This window comes from Bufo bufo, chromosome 3, assembly GCF_905171765.1.
Source record: "Bufo bufo chromosome 3, aBufBuf1.1, whole genome shotgun sequence".
In the NCBI taxonomy this organism is placed as follows: domain Eukaryota; kingdom Metazoa; phylum Chordata; class Amphibia; order Anura; family Bufonidae; genus Bufo; species Bufo bufo.
This window is the reverse complement of record NC_053391.1, coordinates 699,238,730-699,258,993: the sequence shown is the minus strand read 5'-3', so window position 1 is coordinate 699,258,993 and position 20,264 is coordinate 699,238,730. Positions and strand designations below refer to the sequence as shown.

The window sequence follows — 20,264 nt, the reverse complement described above, 5'->3', positions numbered from 1 at the left end:
ACTAAGCCTGTACCTACATTGAGAGACTGTAACTACTGAGCATATGCCGTCATTGAGAGACTGTAACCACTAAGCTTGTGTCCTCATAGAGAGACTGCAACCATCAAGCCTGTGCCCTCATTGGGAGACTGTAATCACTAAGCCTGTACCTTCATTGAGAGACTGTAACCACTAAGCCTGTGTCCTCACAGGGAGACTATAACCACTAAGCCTGTGTCCTCATTGAGAGAATGTAACCACTGAGCATGTGCCCTCATTGAGAGACTGTAACCACTAAGCCTGTACCTTCATTAAGAGACTGTAACCACTAAGCATGTGCCATCATTGAGAGACTGTAACCACTAAGCCTGTGCCCTCATTGAGAGACTGTAACCACTAAGCCTGTACCTTTATTGAGAGACTGTAACCACTAAGCATGTGCTATCATTGAGAGACTGTAACCACTAAGCCTGTGCCCTCATTGAGAGACTTTAACCACTAAGTCTGTGTCCTCATTAGGAGACTGTGACCACTAAGCCTGTGTCTTCATTGAGGAACTGTGACCACAAAGCCTGTGTCCTCATTGAGAGATTGTAACCACTGAGCATGTGCCCTCATTGAGAGACTGTAACCACCAAGCCTGTGCCCTCATTGAGAGACTGTAACCACTAAGCCTGTGTCCTCACAGAGAGACTATAACAACTAAGCCTGTGTCCTCATTGATTGACTGTAACCACTGAACATGTGCCCTCATTGAGAGACTGTAACCACTAAGCCTGTGTCCTCATTGAGAGATTGTAACCACTAAGCCTGTGTCCTCATTGAGAGACTCTGACCACTAAGCCTATGTCCTCATTGAGAGACTCTGACCACTAAGCCTGTTGTAACCACTAAGTCTGTGTCCTTATTGAGAGACTGTAACCAATAAGCTTGTGCCCTCATGTAGAGATTGTAACCACTAAGCGTGTGTCCTTATTGAGAGACTGTAACCAATAAGCCTGTTTCCTCATTGAGAGACTCTAACTACTAAGCCTGTGCCCTCAGCTAGAGACTGTAACCACTAAGCCTGTTGTCTGTTCAATGAGGCTCAGTGGTCAAATTTGTCGCCACGGAGGCCATACTTTGGGAACCACAGCGCCGGAGCCGGGACCCACTGAAAATGTGAGTTATTTTAAGTCTCCGCCCCTTCCTGACTGCTCTGCAGGAATTTTTGGGCTTGTGAGCAATCCCTTTAATTTAGGCCTCATGCACACAACCGTTGTTGTGTTCTGTGTCCGTTGTTCCGTTTTTTCCGTGATTTTCTGCGGACCCATTGACTTTTAATGGGTCCGTTGAAAACTCGGATAATGCACTGTTTGTCATCCGCATCCGTGATCCGTGTTTCCAGTCCGTCAAAAAAATATGACCTGTCCTATTTTTTTCCCGGACAACGGTTCGCGGACCCATTCAAGTCGATGGGTCCGTGAAAAAACACGGAGACACACAAGATTATCATCTGCGTCCGTTTTTTTCCTATCATTTGCAAGGCAAACTTAACTTAGATTTTTTTTCACTTTCCTTCATGTCTGGTGATCCTCCAAAGATCAAGGAAGACACACGGAAACAAAAACGAAAACGGATCACGGAACAACGTCAACAGCTGTGCATAGATACAGCATCTCAGCAGGAACTATCACATGGTAGGATTAGATACAGCATCTCAGCAGACAGTATCACACAGGAGAGGATTAGATACAGCATCTCAGCAGACAGTATCACACAGGAGAGGATTAGATACACAGCTCATCAGACAGTATCACACATGATAGGATTAGATACACAGCTCAGCAGACAGTATCACACATGATAGGATTAGATACACGGCTCAGCAGTTAGTATCACACATGATAGGATTAGATACACAGCTCAGCAGACAGTATCACACATGATAGGATTAGATACACAGCTCAGCAGACAGTATCACACATGATAGGATTAGATACACAGGTTGGATATGATTCTGGAACAGAGAAACCGTCACGTGCTGATTTGTTTCCACAATGATGGCCGCCCTCTTGTGCTGGAGACACTTTCCACCTGCAAAACCTGCACCAATCCATCCTGATTACTAAAACCCGCCCCCAAAATGACATGTGGTGCTGACAAGAGCCCTGGGCTCTCAGGAGGAGCAGGCTGCGTGTTCTCTCTGCACTGTTGGAGCAGGCTGCGTGTTCTCTCTGCACTGTTGGAGCAGGCTGCGTGTTCTCTCTGCACTGTTGGAGCAGGCTGCGTGTTCTCTCTGCACTGTTGGAGCAGGCTGCGTGTTCTCTCTGCACTGTTGGAGCAGGCTGCGTGTTCTCTCTGCACTGTTGGAGCAGGCTGCGTGTTCTCTCTGCACTGTTGGAGCAGGCTGCGTGTTCTCTCTGCACTGTTGGAGCAGGCTGCGTGTTCTCTCTGCACTGTTGGAGCAGGCTGTGTTGTATTTTTGCAGGCGTGAACTGCATTTTACTTTCCTGGTAGGTTTGCAGGAGGTGGACTCTGTAGTATTGTGTATTGTCAGCTCTGCATTTGGAGTGGACTGTGTTACCTCCTGTGAAGAGCAGACTACAGTTGGAGTGGACTGTGTTACCTCCTGTGAAGCAGACTACAGTTGGAGTGGACTGTGTTACCTCCTGTGGAGCAGACTACAGTTGGAGTGGACTGTATTACCTCCTGTGAAGCAGACTACAGTTGGAGTGGACTGTGTGTATTACCTCTTGTAGAGCGGATACAGTTGGAGTGGACTGTGTTACCTCCTGTATATCTATGGCGTTAGCCGTGTGGTCTGAGCGGGTCCTGGAGCTGCTGCTGAAAATGAACAATCTGCAGCATGCAGGTAAGGTGTCGTGTGTTTAAGCCCCGTGTACACTACATGTCACTCCCACTGCCTTCTTTGTAAGATTTTTCTTCTTCTGCAGGTTGTCTCCCATTCTGCGTCCAGGGACAGCGGGTCGGCTGGGTGACGCAGCCAGTGGCACAGGTTCTCCTGCAGAGTTCTGACATTTTCACATTATATAAAGAGGACTCCGGGGCCCGGCTGGAGCTGAGTGATCGGCTGCGCACCCCCCATCAGCGGACGCGGGCCGTGCAGGAGGTGATGGAGGCGCTCAGAGGTCGGGGAGCCTTCCCCTGTCTCCAGGAATGGAGTGACGAGGTGAGGACACAAAATCCCCCCCGCATCCCAGCAAACGGTCATGGCCTTGTGTCTGTACGTCTTACCGGTCACGTTCTCGTGTCTGTACGTCTTGCCGGTCATGGTCTCGTGTCTGTACGTCTTGCCGGTCATGGTCTCGTGTCTGTACGTCTTGCCGGTCATGGTCTCGTGCCTGTACGTCTTGCCGGTCATGGTATCGTGTCTGTACGTCTTGCCGGTCATGGTCTCGTGCCTGTACGTCTTGCCGGTCATGGTCTCGTGCCTGTACGTCTTGCCTGTCATGGTCTCGTGTCTGTACGTCTAGCCGGTCATGGTCTCGTGTCTGTACGTCTTGCCGGTCATGGTCTCGTGTCTGTACGTCTTGCCGGTCATGGTCTCGTGTCTGTACGTCTTGCCGGTCATGGTCTCGTGTCTGTACGTCTTGCCGGTCATGGTCTCGTTTCTGTACGTCTTGCCGGTCATGGTCTCGTGTCTGTACGTCTTGTGTAGTGCCCTGGAGCAGGGAGTACTTTGACATTTGAACATTTGTGGACATTTGTCTATATCCTATATGCAAAGTTAAAACTTCTTACTTTATTTCTCTTGAAAGGGTTAACATACTGTTTAATACTGTGTACTTGCATTTATATGTTGTGATATATATCCTGTTCATTATCAATGTATTTACATGGCTCTGTGGAAAGGTTTAATGAATACTGAGAGACCATTAGGCTACGTCTACACGACGACATTTGTCGCGTGACATTTTGTTGCACTAATGTCGCGCGACAATTTTTATAATGGCAGTCTTTGTAGTCGCACTGCAACATGCTGCGACTGCGATGCAACAGTCGCAGAAAATCCATTCGAGATGGATTTTTCTGCGACTGTTGCGTCGCAGTCGCAGCATGTTGCATGTTGCAGTGCGACACCATAGACTGCCATTATAAAAATTGTTGCGCGACATTAGTGCAACAAAATGTTGCGCTACAAATGTTGCAGTGTAGTTGTGCCCTATCTGTCGCGTGACAAATGTAGTCGTGTAGACGTAGCCTTAGGGCTTTCATTGAAAAGCTGGTAATTTTTCACAGCTGCCATAGGGTTTAAAGAAGACCATGTTTTGGAGGAAAAAAACTCAGACTTGTTTACCACCAAAAGCAGACAGCCTGACTGTCGAGCTTCGGTGTGGGAGGGAAACACCACGCCGAGGAAAGGGGGAAACAGGGAATCAGGCCTGAGAACTAGGGAAGGAAGATGGACACCTCCTAGTGAAAACCCTAACCAAAATCCTGACTACCAGTATGAACATACCCCAGAGGTAGGTGTGTTCATACACAGAAATACCTAAAGTCCTATCTAGTCCTATAGGACCCTGGTACTAATGGCAGGGATGAGACTGCCTGTTCCTTCAAAAGGAAGGACGAACAGGAGTCTCCTACAGGTCTAATAAAAACAATAGGAAACCGCAACACACAGAACCCAAACAAAATACAAAAAGGGAAAGGAAAGACTTAACTTCAAAGGGGCTATGGAAGCACCAGCAATCAACAACTGAAACTGAAGCTATAAACCGCACAGCATGGTGGAAGATGCAACAATATATAAGGAAGGTTAAATGACCACATAATCAACACCTGGAGGCAAAGGACGTGGCCATTACCAGGAACAACACAGACGCCTATTGATCCACAAGGAAAACCTGTCAGATCAAACCACGTGTTGCCAGTCTCACCGATCTCCTGCCACCTCCAGGGAGTTATTCTGATGCCTGATTGGAGTCGGGAAGGAATTTTTTTTTCCCCTAAAGTGGGGAAAATTGGCTTCTACCTCACAGTTTTTTTTTGCCTTCCTCTGGATCAACTTGCAGGATAACAGGCCGAACTGGATGGACAGAGGGCCTTTATTGGCCTTATAAACTGTTAGTATGTTACCTGTCACGGGAACGTCCGTGACACTGACCTTTTAAATGTCTGGTTTTAGCTATGTTTGTCACAGAGCGACAGTGACGCGATCTTCCTGCGCTGCGCCGCATGCGTCCTGCCTCTCTCCCTGAGCGGCGACGCACGTTGCGTCCCCATCTCCCAGGTAACAGGGGGCAAAGAGGACCCGACCGTGCTCCTGCTGTCTGTGCGGTCGGCGTCCTCCGTTCCCCTGGGGCAACAGTATCAGGCTGAGCACCGAGCTGGCCACTCGGTGCTCGGCTTCTGTGTCTGAGCAGGTCATGTGACGCTGGCCACGTCACATGACCTTAGCCTTTCACTATCTATACAGGCAGCCTGCTGGCCACAGGTTGCCTGCGATTTTGGTCCTGTGCCTAATTGCTACCACTCAGTGCTTCTGCTACTCTGGATTTTGACCCTTGGCTTTTGTTCCTGACCCGACCTCGCCTGCCTTTGTGTACTGACGTGACCTCCAGGTTTGACCCTCGGCTTGTACTCTGACCCGACCTCGTCTGCCTTTGTGTACTGACGTGACCTTCAGGTTTGACCCTCGGCTTGTACTCTGACCCGTCCTTGCTATTCCTTGTGTACTGACGTGACCTCCCAGGTTTGACCCTCGGCTAGTACTCTGACCCGTCCTTGCTATTCCTTGTGTACTGACGTGACCTCCAGGTTTGACCCTCGGCTAGTACTCTGACCCGTCCTTGCTGTTCCTTGTGTACTGACGTGACCTCCAGGTTTGACCCTCGGCTTGTACTCTGACCCGTCCTTGCTGTTCCTTGTTTACTGACGTGACCTCCAGGTTTGACCCTCGGCTTGTACTCTGACCCGACCTCGTCTGCCTTTGTGTACTGACGTGACCTCCCAGGTTTGACCCTCGGCTAGTACTCTGATCCGTCCTTGCTATTCCTTGTGTACTGACGTGACCTCCAGGTTTGACCCTCGGCTTGTGCTCTGACCCGACCTCGCCTGCCTTTGTGTACTGACGTGACCTCCAGGTTTGACCCTCGGCTTGTACTCTGACCCGTCCTTGCTGTTCCTTGTGTACTGACGTGACCTCCAGGTTTGACCCTCGGCTTGTACTCTGACCCGTCCTTGCTATTCCTTGTGTACTGACGTGACCTCCAGGTTTGACCCTCGGCTTGTACTCTGACCCGTCCTTGCTGTTCCTTGTGTACTGACGTGACCTCCAGGTTTGACCCTCGGCTTGTACTCTGACCCGTCCTTGCTGTTCCTTGTGTACTGATGTGACCTCCAGGTTTGACCCTCGGCTTGTACTCTGACCCGTCCTTGCTGTTCCTTGTGTACTGACGTGACATCCTGGTTTGATCCTCGGCGTGTTTGTTTACTGTCCTTGTTACCCCTGCTCGCCTACGTTAGTGTTGGTCTCTGGCATTTCAGTATTGCTCCTGACACTTTACGTGACTTCGGATCCATCTGCAGGGTTCCCTCCTACTGGCTATATTCTGTCTCTGTCCGCTCTGCCTCTCTGCACTTATAGAGGTTAGGGACCATCGCCCAGTTACGCCCTGTCGCCTAGGACGGGTAGTGTAAGTAGGCAGGGACAGAGGCGTGGGTGGCAGCTTGTGGGTGCACTTCCTCTTACCCTCTCCCTAGTGCATGACAATGTTATGTCTGGAAACTTGTTTTTGTCTGGAAAACCTGCTGTGCCATTGCCATTGAATATCATTGAAGCTCTAATGTACCATATTTTTGCCCTATAAGACGCACCTAGGTTTTAGCCTATACAAATGCTCACCTAGTGCGGGTGATGTATACCAGGATGGTGTCACCAACGGTATACATCACCCGCACTAGGTGAGCATTTGTATAGGCTAATCTTGGTGTCTGGCCAGTACTTGTGTGCAATATGTTTTGACATTATATATATTTCCTTGGGTGCCAGTATCCTTGCTTGATATCCATCACCCCTATACATTGTTTCACCAGATGTATTTAGACCATATGATTATTATTAACTATTATTCTTTTACTGGATATAACTATTTTAAGCATATGTTATATTTATTGCTGGGTATGTATTACCAGGATAGTGTCTTTTCTGCCCCCTCCCAGATCTACAGTTTACATATAAAGACTGTGGTGAGCGGGGCCCGGTGTAATAGAGTACAGTGACTGCATCGGGCCCCTCCGTGATTCTGACATCACTTGCCAACCTCCAGCCCCTCCTCCCTCCCCACTGATAAACCGCAGGTCGCGGTGTGCTTCATCGCGGCCGGCGGTTTATCACTGTCACCAGTGTAAAAATGGCAGCATTCGCCCCATAAGACGCACTGCCATTTCCCCCCTACTTTTGGGAGAAAAACAGTGCGTCTTATAGGGCGATAAATACGGTAAGTCTATACCAGAAGGGAGCTGAAACAATGTATCTGTTTGGGCTGAGCTTCTCCACTCCACCCCTCCCACTAGAAGGTTCTAGTTCAGCAAGAAACTGTATATAAGGAGAGCGGTCGGAGCCCCTTGTGTGCTGCAGTTAGGGACCAGTGCTTGGAGGGGAGACTCTGCCAGTCTACATGAGTGACCAGAAGACGCTGAGATGGGGACGCTGAGCCACAGACCATGGGTCACTAGCCCTGTGCCCAAGGAGCCACCCTTGTCCAGGATCCCAGCCTTCTGAGAGGGAGAGGGTCAGCTAGCTCAAGTCTTTTCTCAGCATCAAACTCTTCTTCTGCCAGGGAGGAGACTTTGCCAGACTACCAGAAGAAGACGGTGAGACAGGGATACACTGCCGCAGACCCTGAGTAGTGTCCCACTAGGTAGGCGTGGGCACTACACAAGGGTCAATTGGGTGACTTGTTACTCCTGCTCACAAGGGACAGTAATATTATATTTGTCTATGCATTTAATGTATTTTTCTATGTGTTTTTAAATGCAATGTTTCCCCTGTATTATGCATTGCAGGCCTATTAGGGTGTAGTTAGGCATCCTAGACACTAGAGGGAGATAGGGAGCCCCTAGTATAAATGTCCAGGCCCAGACAGGGAGGAATTAGGTCATAGTCAGGAGTCTGTGGAGACAGAAGTGAGAAGGCACCAGCCAGAGATATGCTGAGGGCCTCCTCCTGACATGCAGCTTGATAGTCCAGGCTGCTAGCTACGACCAGGAGGCTAGTGAAGAACTCTAGCCTGCCTGTAGATCAAGTGAGCCGCAGTTAGCTCAGAAGACACCCCAGTAGAAGAGATGAGCCTCCTGGGAGCAACCTGCAGCATCCCTCACAGTAAGAACAACACAGCAAGTTCAGATAAGTAACCTGATGGGTAGAAGTACTATAAAGTAAAGAGCAAGGGTCAATACTGGAGGAAGTATTTATATACCAAGGATTAAAGCCAGCAATTAGGCATCCGGGCCTTGGGATCCAGCCAGCTAGAATAGCTGAGGGGGATAGAGCAGCATAGTTCTGCGAAGCATTAACTGTTTGCCCTCCAAGTATCTTGCATGATTAATACCTACCATTATTGAAAGTAAACCTGCTTGTAGAGTATTGTTCAAGGGACTGCATTATCATTATCAACTGTAAACTGTCTGTACAAAGTTGGACTGTTTTTCCAAAGTAAAGCAACGTTTGATTTACCAACTGCGTACTCAATTAATCCTCCTACAAATCGGTGTGCCACCGTTACAGGCACTGGCGTCACGATCCTTAAAGGGACCTTACCTAAGGCACTCAAAACACCTACAACACCCAGGGCACCTCACATACCATCAGGTCTGGTCCCTATCTACGGAGTGTGCCCCAGAGGAACTAGTGTCTGCCTCACCTCTCACTGTTGCATGCCTGCCCAGGATTCTCCTCAGAAAAGTGAGCAACCCTCGATTGCCCATAGCCTGACCTTACTGTCGCTATACCCTGCAGGTCTGGCGTGTTGCATAAATTGGCGTCACGAACGGGATATGATCATTCCTGCGCTATTGCGGATACAAAAACTGTGTGCCGTTATTTGCCTTAAAGTGACCAAGCCCTAATTGCTTTATTAAAAATTGCTGGGCCAAAGAACTGTGCCAATTTGCGGTGTGAAACTGTGCTTTTTATAGACTGTTTTGCTGTTGTAAAGCCACCGCTTGCTGTTAGTGAATGGACAGCGTTTTGCTCAAGATGGCCGCTAAGCTTGCTTAGATTTAACTGCTGCGTCATCTTCATACTTTGTTTGGCGGGAAAAATTGGCGCCTTCTGCTGAAAGTGCGGGAAAGGCGGTATGCCCGCGCCACCGCCCTGTCTACAATTTAGCATGTCTGCTATAATGGACTCCGCCTCCCCTATGCTGGAGTACCCGGGGGGCGGCCTCCCGGAGCAGTGGGAGGTCGCAGGCGAGATATTGTGTGCTGCCCTGTCACTCTCCAAAGAAGGATCGAGCATGCTGGAAAGAAAAGACTACTCCGATTTAATTGCTTTGCCTGTCGGGAAAAATTTGGACGCAACGCCGGAACCTGCGGCGGCCGTGCCAGAGCGTCCGGATCCCTTACCTGCACCTGTGGCGAGTGCGAAGGATCCCTGCAGCGACGCAATGTCTGAAAGCTTGGAAGACCAGATCGTGCGGCTGGAGCTTCGACTTCGTGGCCTGCGCCAGTTTGTCACCTCCAGAGTGGTGCCTCCCTCACCTGAAAAGGACGTAACCAAGGACTCAGGCGCCTCTAAGCTAGAGGTAAGAGTGCCTGCCCCTGTCCGGCGGCCAACAATTGTAAATGCCGCTGCTGTTGCGGCACCGGTGAGACTTACCTACGCCAGGAGTTACCGCGTACAGTCTGCAACACCGGAACCCACAGAACCGCTTGCAACAGCGGTACCTAGGCCAATGCAGCCCACGATTATTATGCCTGGACCGATGCGGTCCCCAACTGTGATCACCCCTAGGCCTATGGGGCAAATACCAATTCAGGGTCCCTTCATGCTGCAGCTGCCCCCCAATACCGTGTTGTGGGCACATCTGCCTGTTCATGCTAACTACAGGCCCCATCTGCAAGCGGAGCCAGGGAGCACCACTGTGATGCCCAGTGGATTTGATACGCCCCTGTGAATTGGCCTGCTAGGCCATTGATTTGTTTTCTTTTGCCAAAGGGACCTTATTGACGAGGATTTAACCCTTCCAGGACAGGAGTCCTTTGTTTTGGTCCTTTGTTGCTGCTGCCAGTTACCCACGGCTCAGTGGTAGTGTCGCCCACTGAAATAAAAATTGCATCAAGGCCATATTGTTCCACAGGACCTCCTGCCTGCTTCTTCATAATTGTACCCAATTGTGCCTATTTGTATGTTGCACCTTTAACCCCCTTTTCAGGTTGATTAAGGGTATTGGAGCACTTATTTTTATATATGCCATTGGAATAATGTGGACTATTTTTATGTGCTGTCATTTTATTGTGCAACCTAAGTCCAAGGAAATGCGCCCAGGGATAGACTCAAATGCACATGAGCCTCTGAGATTTTGCTACTTTAAAGAAATGTGCCCAGAGATGGACTCCACTGTATGCGAGCCTCTGTGATCCTATACCTTCGCCACTGCTGTCTTTGAAACACTTGCTGTGAATAAGAAAGGAACCTGGGTACGGACTCATGTTTGTTCTTTGAGCCTCCAAGAACTTTTAATTGTTTTGCATTTTTCTACTGTTCTATTATGGACAATTTGCACTTAAAATATTATATGGACTATCCTGGTATTATTGATACGCTGCACAAGGTCAGCGCCCCTGTTCCCTTACATTATCCTGAGAGAAGAGAACGACGCCCCTTTTCACCGTACTTGCTCCTAAGCCAGTGGAACTGCCTGATGTATACATATAATGTATTTTGCAAATGTAGATGTATTTTCCTGCTATGCATTATTTTTGTCTTTCAGGTGCAGTATCCAGCTGGGCAGGGCCCCTTCATGTTGCGCCGAGGACGGGCAACGTCATAGCGTGGGGGTATGTAGTGTCCCACTAGGTAGGCGTGGGCACTACACAAGGGACAATTGGGTGACGTGTTACTCCTGCTCACAAGGGACAGTAGTATTATATTTGTCTATGCATTTAATGTATTTTTCTGTGTGTTTTTACATGCAATGTTTCCCCTGTATTATGCATTGCAGGCCTATTAGGGTGTAGTTAGGAATCCTAGACACTAGAGGGAGATAGGGAGCCCCTAGTATAAATGTCCAGGCCCAGACAGGGAGGAGTTAGGGCATAGTCAGGAGTCTGTGGAGACAGAAGTGAGAAGGCACCAGCCCGAGATATGCTGAGGGCCTCCTCCTGACATGCAGCTTGATAGTCCAGGCTGCTAGCTACGACCAGGAGGCTAGTGAAGAACTCTAGCCTGCCTGTAGATCAAGTGAGCCGCAGTTAGCTCAGAAGACACCCCAGTAGAAGAGATGTACCTCCTGGGAGCAACCTGCAGCATCCCTCACAGTAAGAACAACACAGCAAGTTCAGATAAGTAACCTGATGGGCAGAAGTACTATAAAGTAAAGAGCAAGGGTCAATACTGGAGGAAGGATTTATATACCAAGGATTAAAGCCAGCAATTAGGCATCCGGGCCTTGGGATCCAGCCAGCTAGAATAGCTGAGGGGGATAGAGCAGCATAGTTCTGCGAAGCATTAACTGTTTGCCCTCCAAGTATCTTGCATGATTAATACCTGCCATTATTGAAAGTAAACCTGCTTGTGGAGTATTGTTCAAGGGACTGCATCATCATTATCAACTGTAAACTGTCTGTACAAAGTTGGACTGTTTTTCCAAAGTAAAGCAACGTTTGATTTACCAACTGCGTACTCAATTAATCCTCCTACAAATCGGTGTGCCACCGTTACAGGCACTGGCGTCACGATCCTTAAAGGGACCTTACCTAAGGCACTCAAAACACCTACAACATCCAGGGCACCTCACATACCATCAGGCCTGGTCCCTATCTACGGAGTGTGCCCCAGATGAACTAGTGTCTGCCTCTCCTTCACTGTTGCATGCCTGCCCAGGGTTCTCCTCAGAAAAGTGAGTAACCCTCGATTGCCCATACCGTGACCTCACTGTTGCTACACCCTGCATGTCTGGCGTGCTGCACCTGGATCACAAGTCCTGGACCAAGGTACCAACCTTCTGAGAGAGATAGAGGGACCTCTAGCTCAGGCCTTTCCTCGGCATCAAACCCTTCTTCTGCCAGGGAGGAGACTGGAGAAGCCAGCCCTATGCCTCGTCTGTATTGCTTTGCACCTGAATTCCTACTGCAGACCCCGACTCTGGATTTATTTCCCACTGGGGTGCACCACGCCTTACCATCCCTTCCAGAGAGCAGCAACACGTGGTGACACCTCTGCAGTGTCCGAGGGGACCCAGCGTAGTGTTGGGGCCACCCCAAACCCGGCCACTGCACTTGCTGGTCATGGTCTCCTGTCTGTACGTCTTGCCGGTCATGGTCTCCTGTCTGTACATCTTGCCGGTCATGGCCTTGTGTCTGTACGTCTTACAGGTAATGGTCCTCACATCTGCACTCCGTCTGCCTTCCATGCATTGTAGTTTATTGCTCCCTGTTATCAGCCATAATCGCCTCAGACAGACTGTAGTGTTTGGTAAGAGTGACAGGAAATGCAAAAACCTCCCTGCTCCCCATGATGACTACTGATCTCCAGTGCTGCACATCATCTACACCTGACTGATACCAGCCACTCCTCTTATAACGCTGCTGTACTGTAATAAGATGGGACTGATATCAGCCACTCCTCTTATAACGCTGCTGTACTGTAATAAGATGGGACTGATATCAGCCGCTCCTCTTATAACGCTGCTGTACTGTAATAAGATAGGACTGATATCAGCCGCTCCTCTTATACCTCTGCTGTACTGTAATAAGATGGGACTGATATCAGCCGCTCCTCTTATAACTCTGCTGTACTGTAATAAGATGGGACTGATATCAGCCGCTCCTCTTATAACGCTGCTATACTGTAATAAGATGGGACTGATATCAGCCGCTCCTCTTATAACTCTGCTGTATGGTAATAAGATGTGACTGATATCAGCCGCTCCTCTTATAACGCTGCTGTACTGTAATAAGATGGGACTGATATCAGCCGCTCCTCTTATAACTCTGCTGTACTGTAATAAGATGGGACTGATATCAGCCGCTCCTCTTATAACGCTGCTGTACTGTAATAAGATGGGACTGATATCAGCCGCTCCTCTTATACCTCTGCTGTACTGTAATAAGATGTGACTGATACCAGCAGCTCCTCTTATAACTCTGCTGTACTGTAATAAGATGGGACTGATATCAGCGCTCCTCTTATAACGCTGCTGTACTGTAATAAGATGGGACTGATATCAGCCGCTCCTCTTATAACTGCTGTACTGTAATAAGATGGGACTGATATCAGCCACTCCTCTTATAACTCTGCTGTACTGTAATAAGATGGGATGGATATCAGCCGCTCCTCTTATAACTCTGCTGTACTGTAATAAGATGGGACGGATATCAGCCGCTCCTCTTATAACGCTGCTGTACTGTAATAAGATGGGACGGATATCAGCCGCTCCTCTTATAACACTCCTGTACTGTAATAAGATGGGACTGATATCAGCCGCTCCCCTTATAACGCTGCTGTACTGTAATAAGATGTGACTGATACCAGCAGCTCCTCTTATAACTCTGCTGTACTGTAATAAGATGGGACGGATATCAGCCTCCCCCCTTATAACGCTGCTGTACTGTAATAAGATGGGACTGATATCAGCCGCTCCTCTTATACCTCTGCTGTACTGTAATAAGATGGGACTGATATCAGCCGCTCCTCCTATAACGCTGCTGTACTGTAATAAGATGGGACTGATATCAGCCGCTCCTCTTATAACTCCGCTGTACTGTAATAAGATGGGACTGATATCAGCCGCTCCTCTTATAACGCTGCTGTACTGTAATAAGATGGGACTGATATCAGCCGCTCCTCTTATAACGCTGCTGTACTGTAATAAGATGGGACTGATATCAGCCGCTCCTCTTATAACGCTGCTGTACTGTAATAAGATGGGACTGATATCAGCCGCTCCTCTTATAACGCTGCTTCACTGTAATAAGATGGGACTGATATCAGCCGCTCCTCTTATAACACTGCTTCACTGTAATAAGATGGGACTGATATCAGCCGCTCCTCTTATAACGCTGCTGTACTGTAATAAGATGGGACTGATATCAGCCGCTCCTCCTATAACTCTGCTGTACTGTAATAAGATGGGACTGATATCAGCCGCTCCTCTTATAACGCTGCTGTACTGTAATAAGATGGGACTGATATCAGCCGCTCCTCCTATAACGCTGCTGTACTGTAATAAGATGGGACTGATATCAGCCGCTCCTCCTATAACGCTGCTGTACTGTAATAAGATGGGACTGATATCAGCCGCTCCTCTTATAACACTGCTTCACTGTAATAAGATGGGACTGATATCAGCGCTCCTCTTATAACGCTGCTGTACTGTAATAAGATGGGACTGATATCAGCCGCTCCTCTTATAACACTGCTTCACTGTAATAAGATGGGACTGATATCAGCCGCTCCTCCTATAACTCTGCTGTACTGTAATAAGATGGGACTGATATCAGCCGCTCCTCTTATAACGCTGCTGTACTGTAATAAGATGGGACTGATACCAGCCGCTCCTCTTATAACGCTGCTGTACTGTAATAAGATGGGACTGATATCAGCCGCTCCTCCTATAACGCTGCTGTACTGTAATAAGATGGGACTGATATCAGCCGCTCCTCTTATAACACTGCTTCACTGTAATAAGATGGGACTGATATCAGCGCTCCTCTTATAACGCTGCTGTACTGTAATAAGATGGGACTGATATCAGCCGCTCCTCTTATAACTCTGCTGTACTGTAATAAGATGGGACTGATATCAGCGCTCCTCTTATAACCCTGCTGTACTGTAATAAGATGGGACTGATATCAGCCGCTCCTCTTATAACTCTGCTGTACTGTAATAAGATGGGACGGATATCAGCCGCTCCTCTTATAACTCTGCTGTACTGTAATAAGATGGGACGGATATCAGCCGCTCCTCTTATAACGCTGCTGTACTGTAATAAGATGGGACTGATATCAGCCGCTCCTCTTATAACTCTGCTGTACTGTAATAAGATGGGACTGATATCAGCGCTCCTCTTATAACGCTGCTGTACTGTAATAAGATGGGACTGATATCAGCCGCTCCTCTTATAACTCTGCTGTACTGTAATAAGATGGGACTGATATCAGCCGCTCCTCTTATAACGCTGCTGTACTGTAATAAGATGGGACTGATATCAGCCGCTCCTCTTATAACTTTGCTGTACTGTAATAAGATGGGACTGATATCAGCCACTCCTCTTATAACGCTGCTGTACTGTAATAAGATGGGACTGATATCAGCCGCTCCTCTTATAACTCTGCTGTACTGTAATAAGATGGGACTGATATCAGCCGCTCCTCTTATAACGCTGCTGTACTGTAATAAGATGGGACTGATATCAGCCGCTCCTCTTATAACTCTGCTGTACTGTAATAAGATGGGACTGATATCAGCCGCTCCTCTTATAACTCTGCTGTACTGTAATAAGATGGGACTGATACCAGCCGCTCCTCTTATAACTGCTGTACTGTAATAAGATGGGACTGATATCAGCCGCTCCTCTTATAACTCTGCTGTACTGTAATAAGATGGGACTGATATCAGCCGCTCCTCTTATAACGCTGCTGTACTGTAATAAGATGTGACTGATATCAGCCGCTCCTCTTATACCTCTGCTGTACTGTAATAAGATGGGACTGATATCAGCCGCTCCTCTTATAACTCTGCTGTACTGTAATAAGATGGGACGGATATCAGCCTCCCCCCTTATAACGCTGCTGTACTGTAATAAGATGGGACTGATATCAGCGCTCCTCTTATAATGCTGCTGTACTGTAATAAGATGGGACTGATATCAGCGCTCCTCTTATAACGCTGCTGTTCTATTATATGATGGTGACTTTATGGTTATTGGCCTTTTAGGTCAGCAACTCCTGCTGCATGTAATTGACGTGTAGTGTGTGACTCCTGTGTAATCAGTTTTTCTTCATGCCGTTGTTGCACTGTGTTGTATGACGCGTGTGTGGTCACATGTTCACTGTATAATTGGCGTGACGTGATTCTCTTTCCTCTCTCATCAGCAGCTGTACGATGTGAAGACTTTCTTCTCAGATCCTCCTCTTCTCAGCGTAGAGCGAGCAGCCACACGTGAGTCATAAGATCACTGTAACACATGGTGGTGCCCTGGGCCCAGGAGCTTGCACTCTATTTGCACAGCAACTTGTGCACATGACCGGTCTATAATTTTTATATTTTTTATTTTTTTTTAATCCCTCCCGCCAGCTCTCCTTGGAGTCTCCCGCCGCACTGTCAATGTGAATGGCTTTCTACGCAGAGGCTCCAAAATCTTTATGTGGATCGCACGACGTTCATTAACAAAACCCAACTACCCCGGAATGCTGGACCATCTGGTGAGGGGTTCTAGGAGAGCCGAAGCATCTAGTCAGGGATTCTGGGAGAGCCAGGCCATCTTGTCAGGTGTTCAGAGAGAGCCGGGCTGCCTGGTCAGACATTCTGGGAGAGCCGGGCCGCCTGGTCAAGGGTTCAGGGAGAGCCGGGCCGCCTGGTCAGAGGTTCTGGGAGAACTGGGCTACCTGGTTAAGGGTTCAGGGAGAGCCGGGCTGCTTGGTCAGAGGTTCTGTGAGAAAAGGGCCGTCTTGTGAGGGGTTCTGGGAGAGCTGCCTGAGCAGTGAGGGGTTTTTGGAGAGCTGGACCGTCTGGTCAGGAGCTCTTGGATAGCTGGACCGTCTGGTCAGGAGCCCTTGGATAGCTGGACCGTCTGGTCAGGAGCCCTTGGATAGCTGGACCGTCTGGTCAGGAGCTCTTGGATAGCTGGACCGTCTGGTCAGGAGCTCTTGGATAGCTGGACCGTCTGGTCAGGAGCTCTTGGATAGCTGGACCGTCTGGTCAGGAGCTCTTGGATAGCTGGACCGTCTGGTCAGGAGCTCTTGGATAGCTGGACCGTCTGGTCAGGAGCTCTTGGATAGCTGGACCGTCTGGTCAGGAGCTCTTGGATAGCTGGACCGTCTGGTCAGGAGCTCTTGGATAGCTGGACCGTCTGGTCAGGAGCTCTTGGATAGCTGGACCGTCTGGTCAGGAGCTCTTGGATAGCTGGACCGTCTGGTCAGGAGCTCTTGGATAGCTGGACCGTCTGGTCAGGAGCTCTTGGATAGCTGGACCGTCTGGTCAGGAGCTCTTGGATAGCTGGACCGTCTGGTCAGGAGCTCTTGGATAGCTGGACCGTCTGGTCAGGAGCTCTTGGATAGCTGGACCGTCTGGTCAGGAGCTCTTGGATAGCAGGACCGTCTGGTCAGGAGCTGATACACTGCTAAGTAGTGTGTCTTCAACAGGCGGCCGGAGGAATCTCTGCAGGGTCCGGCGTGTGGGAGACCGTCCTAAAGGAGTGTGAAGAAGAGGCGTGTATCCCAGAATCCCTTGCATCAAAAGCCAGACCAGCCGGGACTGTAAGGTGAGCTCCAGTAGACGTCTTCAGTGTTATGCACCTCAGAAATGATTGCCGCCATGTGCCCCATGCTGATGTCTCTGGTGTGGGGCAGTACACAAGATACTTTCTCTTCTATTAGCATTTTCTTTTATTTAATATAACATTCTCTATGTGGAGGTGATGTTCGCACCCATGGTGGTGCCCTTTTACTGTGGTTCCATCCTCCATGGAGGTACCCTTGTGCTGTGGCTCCATCGTCCATGGCAGTACCCTTGTGTTGTGGCTCCATTGTCTATGGCATAGCCCACAACCTATCTGCTGCTTCTTCCAAAGTCCTTGGTTCCATGGTGATATCTGTTGTGCCCTTCCCCATCATAGCAACTGAGCACACATGTATCACACGCATGGTGCCAGTAATGTAATAGATGATATCTTCCAGGGCCATCGTACATCAGAGGTCATCATGTCTTGCCCAGTCCTTGGTAACGACTGTCCTTTTGCCCTTACAGCTATGCTTATGAGAAGGACGATGCCCTGTACCTGGAGTGTGAGTTCGTCTTTGACTTGGAGGTTCCTGAGTCCTTTCAGCCTCATCCAGGCGATGGAGAGGTGCAGGAGTTCTATCTATGGCCCCTGGACAAGGTCAGTAACACTGTGGCCCCTCAGTGTCAGTAGAGTGTGATTTTCTCTATGTGACAGGTCATTGTGTCGCCCTGCAGGTGAGAGATGCTATCGTCACCCAGGAGTTTGAACCCAACTGTGCTCTAGCCGTACTAGATTTCCTCATCCGGAACGGGCACATTCAGCCGGACGAATGTAATCAATGAGAGTATTAATCGTGTGTGAGCTGAATGGAGGCGCTGCAGCAGTGTACACCCCATGGCAGTGTCTGGCTGGTTAATTAGGGTTAAACAGCTATTGTTTTTTATGGCCATAGTGTTAATTTAGTCAATTTATAAGCAGTGGATTGTACCTGGAGGTGGGAGATGGAAGTGGAGGAGTGGGTCATACCCGGGGCAGAGGAGATGGTGGAGGAGTGGGTTGTATCCAGGGGCGAGGGAGAGAGTGGAGGAGTGAGCCGTACCTGGGGAGGGGGGGAGATGGTGGACGAGTGAGCCATAACTGGGGGCGGGGGAGATGGTAGAGGAGTGGGTTGTACTTGAGGGCGGAAGATATGGTGGACAAGTGGTCCGTACGTGGGGGCGGCGAGATGATAGAGCAGTGAGTCATACCTATGGGTGGGGAAGATGGTGAAGGAGTGGGCCGTATCTGGGAAGATGGCTGACGAGTGAGCTGTACGTGGAGGTGGGGAGATAGTGGGCGAGTGGGTCATACATAGGGGCGGGGAAGATGGTAGAGCAGTGAGCCATACCTGGTGGCGGGAGAGCAGGTAGAGGAGTCGTAGTTGGAGTTTGGGGGTGGAGATCATCAGTAATATTTTCCTTTCTTCCTTCAGAAAAGTATTACACCAAGTTTGTGGAGAATCTGCACAGACCGCTGTGATGTCACATGAGAGAATCACAATCCAATTCTGTGATGTCACATGACTGATTCACAATCCAATTACCTGATGTCACATGACTGATCCACAATCCAATTACCTGATGTCACGTGACTGATCCACAATCCAATTACCTGATGTCACGTGACTGATCCACAATCCAATTAACAAAACAATTAACATAAACAATTTTTTGAGTTTTTGCAAAAAATTTTTTAAAGATAACAAACAGTTAATAAAATAATTGTGTGAAATATAAATTGCATGCTTTTCATTACTTACAATAAAATGTATCATTTCATTTCAGAAGTTTTCTGTGGTGGTTATTACCATAGAATGAACAAAAATAGTAATAGAAGATATGAAATAGGAATGTGTCTTTTTGATGGAGTGAATACAAGGTCAGTTATGATCATATATTTAGGTATGTATCAATTTATTTTCATATAGTAGTATATTAATATTGATGAACCCTTTCAGGACCATGACATATTTCACCTTAAGGACCAGGCCGTTTTTTATTTTATTTGACATGTGTCACTTTATGTGGTAATAACTTTGGAAAGCTTTTACTTATCCAAGCCATTCTGAGATTGTACTTCATGATAGTGGTAAATTTCAGTCAATATTTTTTAATTATTATTTATAAAAAAATTCTAAACTTACCAAAAAATTTGAAAAGTTCAAAAGTTATTACTTTACATTTTCCATATGTCTGCTTTATGTTTGGATCATTTTGGGAATGACATTTTATTTTTTAGGACGTTAGAAGGCTTAGAAGTTTAGAAGCAAATCTTAAATTTTTTTTTAGAAAATTTCCAAAACCCACTTTTTTAATGATCAGTTTAGTTATGAAGTCACTGTTGGGCTTACATAATAGAAATCACCCATAAATGGCCCCATTTTAGAAACTACACCCCTCAAAGTATTCAAAACTGATTTACAAACTCAAGAATTTATGGAAAATGTAGAATACTTTTCAGAATTTCACTTTTTTGGCAGATTTTCAATTTTTTCCAGTAACAAAGCAAGGGTTAACACCCAAACAAAATTCTATATTTATTACCCTGATTCTGAAGTTTACAGAAACACCCCATATGTGGTCATAAACTGCTGTACGGGCACACGGCAGGGCGCAGAAGGAAAGGCCCTTTGAT

The 20,264-nt window shown here is 48.0% G+C and overlaps 1 protein-coding gene across 2 annotated transcripts; it reads left to right on the top strand.

Moving 5' to 3' along the window:
- Window positions 1-2,621: 2,621 nt before the first annotated feature.
- On the top strand, window positions 2,622-19,266 carry LOC120996619 (nudix hydrolase 24, chloroplastic-like). 2 transcript variants are annotated; one of them, XM_040426668.1, is made up of 9 exons: window positions 2,622-2,648; window positions 2,732-2,833; window positions 2,916-3,151; window positions 16,246-16,309; window positions 16,445-16,572; window positions 17,512-17,630; window positions 18,116-18,248; window positions 18,326-18,422; window positions 19,063-19,266. In XM_040426668.1, coding segments are annotated over exons 2-9 (849 nt in total). In that variant the 5' UTR covers window positions 2,622-2,648; window positions 2,732-2,763; the 3' UTR covers window positions 19,065-19,266. The 2 variants fall into 2 exon arrangements, with proteins under 2 accessions (XP_040282602.1, XP_040282601.1); XM_040426667.1 differs by having other exon boundaries at window positions 16,243-16,309.
- The last annotated feature ends 998 nt before the right edge of the window (window positions 19,267-20,264 follow it).